Source organism: Geospiza fortis, unplaced genomic scaffold (assembly GCF_000277835.1).
Source record: "Geospiza fortis unplaced genomic scaffold, GeoFor_1.0 scaffold71, whole genome shotgun sequence".
Classification (NCBI taxonomy): domain Eukaryota; kingdom Metazoa; phylum Chordata; class Aves; order Passeriformes; family Thraupidae; genus Geospiza; species Geospiza fortis.
Window position 1 is genome coordinate 150795 of NW_005054681.1, and position 8050 is coordinate 158844.

An 8050-nucleotide genomic window follows, 5' to 3' on the forward strand; every position below is an offset into this window, starting at 1 on the left:
GCTGGCTTGATTTTGGGGCAGGCTGGCTGGATTTTGGAGCAGGCTGTCTGGATTTCGGAGCAGATTGGATGGGTTTTGGGCACAGCTGTTGGAATTTGGAGCAGAATGCCTGCATTTTGTGTGCAGCTGTTGGACTGTGCCCGTTGCCTGTGACTGTCACGCACAAAGGACGCCTGGTTTGTGTCAGCCCCTGCTGCCACCCCTGGCCCTCTGCAGCTCCTGGGAGCATTCCCTGGGAACATTCCCTGGGAACATTCCCTGAGGAGCATTCCCTGAGGAGCATTCCGTGTGCTCCACAGGGCCCTGATGGATGGGATGGGATGGGATGGGACGGGACGGGACGGGATGGGATGGGATGGGATGGGGTCCATGGGATGGGATGGGATCAATAGAATGGGATGGGATCCATGGGATGGGATGGGATCCATTGGATGGGATCAATGGGATGTGGTGTTTTTAGAGGAAATGATGTGGAGTTTTTAGAGGAAACCCCTGATTTTGCCAGTGGTTTTTGGAGGAAAACCTTGGAGGAAAACCCTGATTTTGCCCCGGGGTTTTGGGGGAAAATCCCGGATTTGACAGTAGTTTTTGGAGGAAAAGTTTTGGGAGCCCAAGATGTGCTCCCAAGCAGGGAGCGCTGTCCCTGTCCCTCTCCTGCCCTGTCCTGTGCTTTCTCCTTGTGTTCCGTGTCCCTGATTTTGGGCTCCCCTCTCTCCACAGTACGATTACCTGGGTGACAGGCGGCCCGTCCCGGCTGGGGTGTACCCGTACCACTTCCCGGCATCCCCCACCATCCACGACAAAATGGTACGTACCTGCTGTCCCCTGGGGGTGACCCTGTGACGGGGGGCACTGACCCCACCCTGGGGACATGGGGCATTTTGGGGGGGTCCTCACTCAGGTGGCCAAGGAGGAACCAGCACACTCCAGGGGCAGAGCTGGGCCTTTCATTGGCGTCTCCGCTCCCTCCCGGCCATTCCCAAAGGAATCCACGTGGGAAGGTCCCTCTGTAGCAGTGGGACACACTGGGACCCCCAGGGTGGTGCCTGGCTGTGTCCAGCACTCCCCAAAACCTCTCCCGCTCTGCTTCCTCACATCTGGCCACAGCTGCTTTGTTCTCCTGCCTCGCGTCCCCTCCCGGAGCTGGGGGGTGACACCGGGAGGTCCCCACAGATCCCAAAACCCTGGGACGGGACCGCTCGAGGAGGGAGAAGCCTGAACTTCACCACAGCCCACCCATGCCGCCCATCCATCCCTGCAGCCGGAGGCAGGGTCTCCCTAGAAATAAAAAGATAAATAAGAAATCCGCTGCCCGAGGGTCTGCAGGGCACATTCCCGGCAGCATTCCCGGCAGCATTCCTGGCCTGGGGGCCATTCCATAGGCTCCCCCCTAACCGCTTTGCTTCTTCTTTTATGTGTTTTGCTGCTCGTTTCTTGCCTGCTGGCTCCTGGTAGGATGAACTTTTAGACCTTCAGTTGCAAAGAAACCTAGAATATTTGGACCAGCAGGTAGGCGGAGCTGGCTGCCCGCCCCCCGCCCCCCCCGGCTGCTCCCCGTCCCCTCCCGTGTGCCCTGTGTCCCTGTCCCCTGCAGCCATCCATCCTCACTGGCATCCCAGCAGCATCCCAGCAGCACCAGTTGTCTCTTTTTGTTTTCTAGTTTGGCTTCTTCCATCCTCTGCATCCGTAGGGCCGCTCATTGCTCGGCAGAAAATTCGCTCCCCCAACCTCTGGCAGTGCCTCTGTGTGGTATTTTGTGGGCAGTTTTGGGGCACATTCCAGCATTTCTGGGCGCTGTCCTGGAGCTCAGGGGGTGCAGCAGCTCTGGAAGCCCCCAGGTTGGTGCTGGTGTCCCCTGTGCCACGGGTGGCAGGTGACCTGTGGGGACCGTGGCCGTGGTGATGTGGTGGCCCCTAAGGGGTAAAAGGTTTGGTGAAGGTGGGCACCAAAAGCCAGCAGTGCTCAGGTGGTTCTGGAGAGGTTTTTGGAGGAAAACCCTGATTTTGAATGGGGTTTTTGGAGGAAAACCATGGAGGAAAAAAAATTGATTTTGAATGGAGTTTTTGGAGCAGAACCTTGGAGGAAAACTGTGATTTTGCCAGAGGTTTTGGAGGAAAATCCTGGATTTGTCAGTAATGGTAGTTTTTGGAGGAAAATCCTGGATTTGTCAGTAATGGTAGTTTTTGGAGGAAAACTCTGGTTTTGCCTGTGGTTTCTGGAGGAAACCTTGATTTTGCCAGTGGTTTTTGGAGGAAAACCCTGATTTTGCCAGAGATTTATTGAGGAAAACCCTGTAAGGAAAACCATGATTTTGTATGGTGTTTTTGGAGAAAAACCCTGATTTTGCCCGGGTTTCTTTGAGGGAAAACCCTGTAAGGAAAACCATGATTCTTTATGGTGTTTTTGGAGGAAAACCCTGATTCTGCCAGCGATTTTTGGAGGAAATCTGCACTGACTCCATGCCAGGAGTGTGGGGAGGGGGATCCATCCAGGAGAGCCCCCAGTGATGCATCCAGGCAGCGTCTGAAGCCTCAGCCGGGCACAGGAGCTGCAGCCAGGGTGGCACGATCCCGTTTGGCTGCAAATCTCCCCATGGCCGGGATCTGTGTCCGCCTTGGAGCGGGGCCAGGAGCTCCCGCTGCAATAAAAGCTCCCTCGCAGCCGCCGGCAGCGCCGCAGCCTCTCCAAGGCTCTTTAAAACGCTCCCTAAAAAGGTTTGGCATCTCCTCCTCCTCCTCTCGCAGCGGCCTCTGGAGAGGTTAATTCGGAGTGACGCTGCCAGGGGCCTCTTTTCAAACATCCTCCTGCTCTCTTTGCTCTCTCCTTCCTCGCCCACGGCTCCCCTGCCAGCAGGGTTTGGGTGCCGCTTTGGTGACAAAGTGTTGTCACCTTTGGGATTTTGGCTGTCCCAGGGCTTCCCTGGAATGTCCTGCTCAGAGCTGGGGGCTCTGGCGTGAGCTCCCGTGCTGGTGACTTGAGTGGCTTTGTCACCTGGCACGTAGGGAGCCGTGCAGCGCTGCTTGGGGACAGTCCTGTCCCCGTGGAGTGGCACAGACCGTGCCCGGCAGCAGGGATGTGCCATTCCCGGCGCCACCTGGAAACGGGGACGCTGCTGTCCCCAACCCCAGCTGTCAGTCACCTCCCCAGCACCCAGCAGGGCTGTGCCAGCCCTGATTGAACATGAAGCCATGGGGGAGTGCCAGGACCTGTCCGTGTGTCCGTCTGTGTGCCGGGCCACGCCGCTGCCGTCCGTGTCCAAGCTCGTATCCATCTGTGCCATCTGCTCCGAGCTGGCTCTGTTTTATCCGTGTTTTCCCCCAAAAAAGCGCGCTAAAAGGAGCAACAGGAGGGCGAGACCACAGCTGGAGCCCCTGGGCCATCTCTGGAGGTGGCATTTTGCATCCTGAGGGCTCCTGGACCGGTGACCGCTGGCACAGGCGCGTGTCCCCGCTGACCTGTGCCCTTTCCTTCCCTGTGTGCCGCAGATGAGCGAGAGCGAGACCCTCATCACTATGGTGAACAGGATGGTGGAGACCTCCTCCCCTAGGGCCCAGCTCTACATGCAAGTAAGGCTCCGGCCACCGGGCCCCGCATGGCTCGTGCCTGGCGGCCACCCGGGGTCACCTCCTGCCACCCGGGGTCACCTCCTGCCATCGCCACTCACGCAGCAGCCGCGGCATCCGGCACATCCCGCTCTCGCTGCTCTCGGGGGAGGCGCTGCTCCATCCCAGGCTTTGCTAATCCATCCATGAGCCATTCCAAGCCGGCAAATCCTCGTGCAGGCAGCGCGAGGTGGGCACGGAGCTGCCCTCGGGGACCCGTGGGGACGGAGATGCCCCGGGGACCCTTGGGGATGGAGATGCCCCCAGGATTCTCGGACAGAGCTGTCTGGGGGACTCTTGGGGACGGAGGTGCCCCAAGGACCCTGGGGGACAGAGCCAGCCCCAGGGACTCTCGGACAGAGCCACCCCCGGACACGCAGGGCTTGGCTCGTCCTTGTTTCTCACGGAGAAGTCGTGGGGTGACAGGAATGCAGCTCTCAAACCAGCGGAATAATTCCTGAAATAGGGACAATGAACGGCCTTTCTCCCCTACCGGAGGCTCCTTCTGTCCCCAGCGCTGGGACATCCCTGTAATGTCACACGGCTTGAGCCCCCCTCGGTGCCACCCACCCCGGGTTGTGCTGCCCTAGGCGCTTCCTGGATGGGATTTTCCAGCAAAAACGGCGCCTGTTTGCATCTGCTGCCAGCAGGGATGTGCTGGAGGGTGAATCCGGAGCTCTCGGGATGCTCCCCCGGCTGGCCGGGCTCCCTGCCCGGAGGCCGATCATCCCGATCCGGCCGGCTCTGCCTCCAGCCCCGCGGGCATTTCCCAGATCCGGATCCATTTGCATCATCCCGGAGCTTTCAATGGCTCCAAAGCGCCCTCTCCGCTTTCTAGCAATAACCATCCCCTCCTGCCTATCTGCTGCCTTTCATCTCCGGCTCCTCGAGGCAGTTAATTGCCGAAGGTCCCATTAGTAATTGAGATTTCCAGGAAAGGAAAATGACTCACGGAGGAGCCGGGCGGGGGTAAACAGGCCCTGCTGCTGCTTTATCGGTGCTCCCACTCTGCCGAGGTGGAATTACAGCTCAATCTCGCTGCCTTTGTTTTCCCCGCCGCTGGAATGGTGCTGGTTAATGATTCACGAGGCAGCTCCTCAAAACTCCTTGCGCGGAGCTTTTCCCTGCATCGTTCCCGCTGGGAATGGGCAGGGACAGGTTGTGGCTTCATCCCAGCGACTAGCGATTGATGGGGAGCATCCATTGCCTCCTTTTCCCGGCTCGCAGGGAGGGCAGAGGGGGCCGGGAGCTGCCTCCCCTTCCCTGGGCATCCCACGGAGAGTCGCACTCAGCCCGTGCTCTGCTTGCAGGTGACGCCGTTCCCGGAGCCCTACAGGGACACCCTGCAGCCCTACAAGATCAGCGAGCAGGACACCGATGTAAGAGCCGGTCCTGTGCCCTCTCTGTGTCCCCTGTCCCCGCAGGCCGGTCACTTTGTGCCCCTCAGGGATAAATCTTCCTGAGTTTCAGTCTATCCCCATCTCCCAGTTTGTCCCACGTCACCCCAAAAGTCCCTGCAATGACAGCAGGAGTTTGGAAACCCCCCCAAGGCCATAAATCCCATAAATCCCATAAATCCCATAAATCCCATCAGTCCTGGCTGCATCCCAGTGGGATCCTCATCCTCTGCCCCCTTTCTTTTCTTCCCTGCCACAGAAGCTGCTGGGGAAGCTCTGCGAGCAGAACAAGGTGCTGCGGGAGCAGGAGAGGCTGGTGCAGCAGCTCCGCGCTGAGAAGGTACCTGGTGGCACCTCAGGTGGCCACGTGGGGACCTGGTGGTGGCACCTGCGTGGTGAGGAAGGGATGTCACCATGGGAGGGTTTGGGTTGAACCTGGACGTCCAGGTGTGAGTGTCCCCTGTCACCTTTAACCTGGACATCCAGGTGTGTGTGTGTCCCCTGCCACCCCTGAACCTGGACATCCAGGTGTGAGTGTGTCCCCTGTCATCTTTAACCTGGACATCCAGGTGTGTATGTCACCTGTCACCCCTGATCCAGGTCAGAGTGTCCCCTGTCACCCCTGAACCAGATGAGCATGTCCCCTGCCACCCCTGGCTTGAAGGGACATTAAAAACCTCTCGTTCCACCCCTGGACCTCTATCCCAGGTTCTCCAACCTGGCTTTGGACTCTTCCAGGGATGTGGCAGCCACAGTTTGGGGACATTTCTGAGCTGGGGGAGACTCCTGGCGTGTTACTGAGCAGCCAGGACCTCGTGGCTCCGTGTGTCCCCACAGGAGAGCCTGGAGAGTGCCCTGATGGGGACCCACCAGGAGCTGGAGATGTTCGGGAGCCAGCCTGCCTACCCGGAGAAGCTGCTGCACAAGAAGGAATCGCTGCAGAACCAGCTCATCAACATCCGGGTGGAGCTGTCCCAGGCCAGCACGGTAACGGGCGGGATTCAGGTCACTTTTGTCCCTTTTGTCCCTTCCTGGCTGGGAAACGAGCAGGGAATTCCCTTGGCTGCCTGAGGACAAAGCCCCTCACTGGGGACAAAGCGAATTTGGCACCCTCCAGGTGCCACCTCAGCTCCTGGCTCTGTCTCTGTCACTCTTGGGCACCTCAGAGCTTGTCCCCTCTGCTGCCACCCCCTCCCCAGCTTGAGGGGCTGTGCTGGGTGGCAAAGACCCCCCTGATCCCCCCCACTGTCCCCTCAGGCCCTGGCAAACAGCACGGCCGAGTACGAGAGCCTGGAGAGCGAGGTGTCCACCCTGCACGATGACCTCTGGGAGCAGCTCAACCTGGACATCCAGGTGAGAGGGTCACCCCTGAACATGGACACCCAGGTGGGAGGGTCACCTGTCACCTTTAACCTGGACATCCAGGTGTGTGTGTCCCTGTGCCACCCCTGAACCTGGACATCCAGGTGTGTGTATCCCCTGTCACCTTTAACCTGGACATCCAGGTCTGTGTGTCCCCTGCCACCCCTGAACCTGGACATCCAGGTGTGTGTCCCCTGTCCCTGGATGCCCATGTCCCCTGTCACCCCTGAGGTCTCCATGGAGATGAAATCCCCCTGTCCCCCCACCCGTGGATTCTCCATGCCCAGCCCTCACGTCCAGCTTTGGCCACTGTGGCCACCTGGGTGCCATCGAGGGGGGCAGCCCAGAGTCCCCACAGCTGCCCCAGCCCCGGTGGGTTCTGGGGAGCAGATCCCAGGCTTCCAGCAGGACACAATCCTGGATGTGGCAGTTCAGCCCTGCTCAGCTCCTGTGGCTGGGGCTGGGGCCGGGCTCTGCCCGGTTTGGGGTTGTCACCGGTGCCCCAGGACCCCTCTGAGCTCTGCCTCTCCCCCGTCCAGAACGAGATGCTCAACCGGCAGATCCAGCGGGAGATCTGGCGGATCCAGGACGTGATGGAGGGGCTGAGGAAGAACAACCCCTCCCGAGGCACCGACACGGCCAAGCACAGAGGTGAGGGGGGCTGGCCCCGCAGGGGATGTCCCCAATGGGCTCCTGCTCAGTGGGGTGAAAACCTTAATTATTACCTTATAATTATCTTTAATTATCTCGTTCCTCCGCAGTGGCGCTGGGCCCCTCGGGCACGTACAGCTCCAACAGCCCTGCCAGCCCCCTGAGCTCTGCCAGCCTCACCAGCCCCCTGAGCCCCTTCTCCCTCATCTCCGGCTCCCAGGGATCGCCCACCAAGCCCGGCCCTGGCGAGGTCAGTGACCCTGAGTGTCCCCTCTTTGTCACCGGGGGGGATGGCAGGCTGCTGGGCACGGAGCTTGCTCCCCTTGTGGCTCTGCCTGGGGACACCGTTTTGGTGGCACGGATGGGTCCTGGTGTCACCTGGTGACTTTGGGGTCCGTGGTCCTTGCAGGGCTGTGTGTCCGGAGGGACGGGGGCTGCTCAGCTCCTGGTGCCACCAGAGCCGCTCTGAGCGCCCTCACCCAGGGCTGGTGCCACCTTCACGCACAGCTCGTTCATTTGGGGCACAATCTGGGGTCTCCCCAGCCCCGCCTGGCTGCACAGAGGTGACACCAGTGCCCCCCAGAGCTGCCAAGGACCCTTCACTCGGACAGCCCCAAGCTCTGCCTGGCCTTGGGGGCTGTGACCGTGCTCACAGGGGTCTGAGGATGAGGGAAGAGACAAGGAACTGACTCCATGCTTCAGAAGGCTTGATTTATTATTTTATGATATATATTATATTAAAACTATAGTAAAAGAATAGAAGAAAGGATTTCATCAGAAGGCTAGCTAAGAATAGAAAAAGAAGGAATGATAACAAAGGCTTGTGGGTCGGACTCTCTGTCCGAGCCAGCTGGGATGTGATTGGCCATTAATTAGAAACAACCCCATGAGACCAATCACAGATCCACCTGTTACATTCCACAGCAGCAGATAACCACTGTTTACATTTTGTTCCTGAGGCCTCTCAGCTTCTCAGGAGGAAAAAATCCTAAAGAAAGGATTTTCCATAAAACACGTCTGTGACAGGGAACAAGCAGC

At 59.1% G+C, this 8050-nt stretch overlaps 1 protein-coding gene across 1 annotated transcript in view; it reads left to right on the forward strand.

Moving 5' to 3' along the window:
- The window catches only part of PLEKHA6 (pleckstrin homology domain containing A6), a 64589-nt gene that overhangs the window by 44322 nt on the left and 12217 nt on the right, over positions 1–8050 (forward strand). Inside the window, exons 8-15 of the mRNA XM_031065108.1 lie at positions 715–807; positions 1456–1509; positions 4913–4981; positions 5259–5339; positions 5837–5986; positions 6257–6352; positions 6901–7012; positions 7123–7262. Coding sequence (XP_030920968.1) covers positions 715–807; positions 1456–1509; positions 4913–4981; positions 5259–5339; positions 5837–5986; positions 6257–6352; positions 6901–7012; positions 7123–7262 — 795 coding nt within the window. The remainder of the gene's footprint in view (positions 1–714; positions 808–1455; positions 1510–4912; positions 4982–5258; positions 5340–5836; positions 5987–6256; positions 6353–6900; positions 7013–7122; positions 7263–8050) is intronic.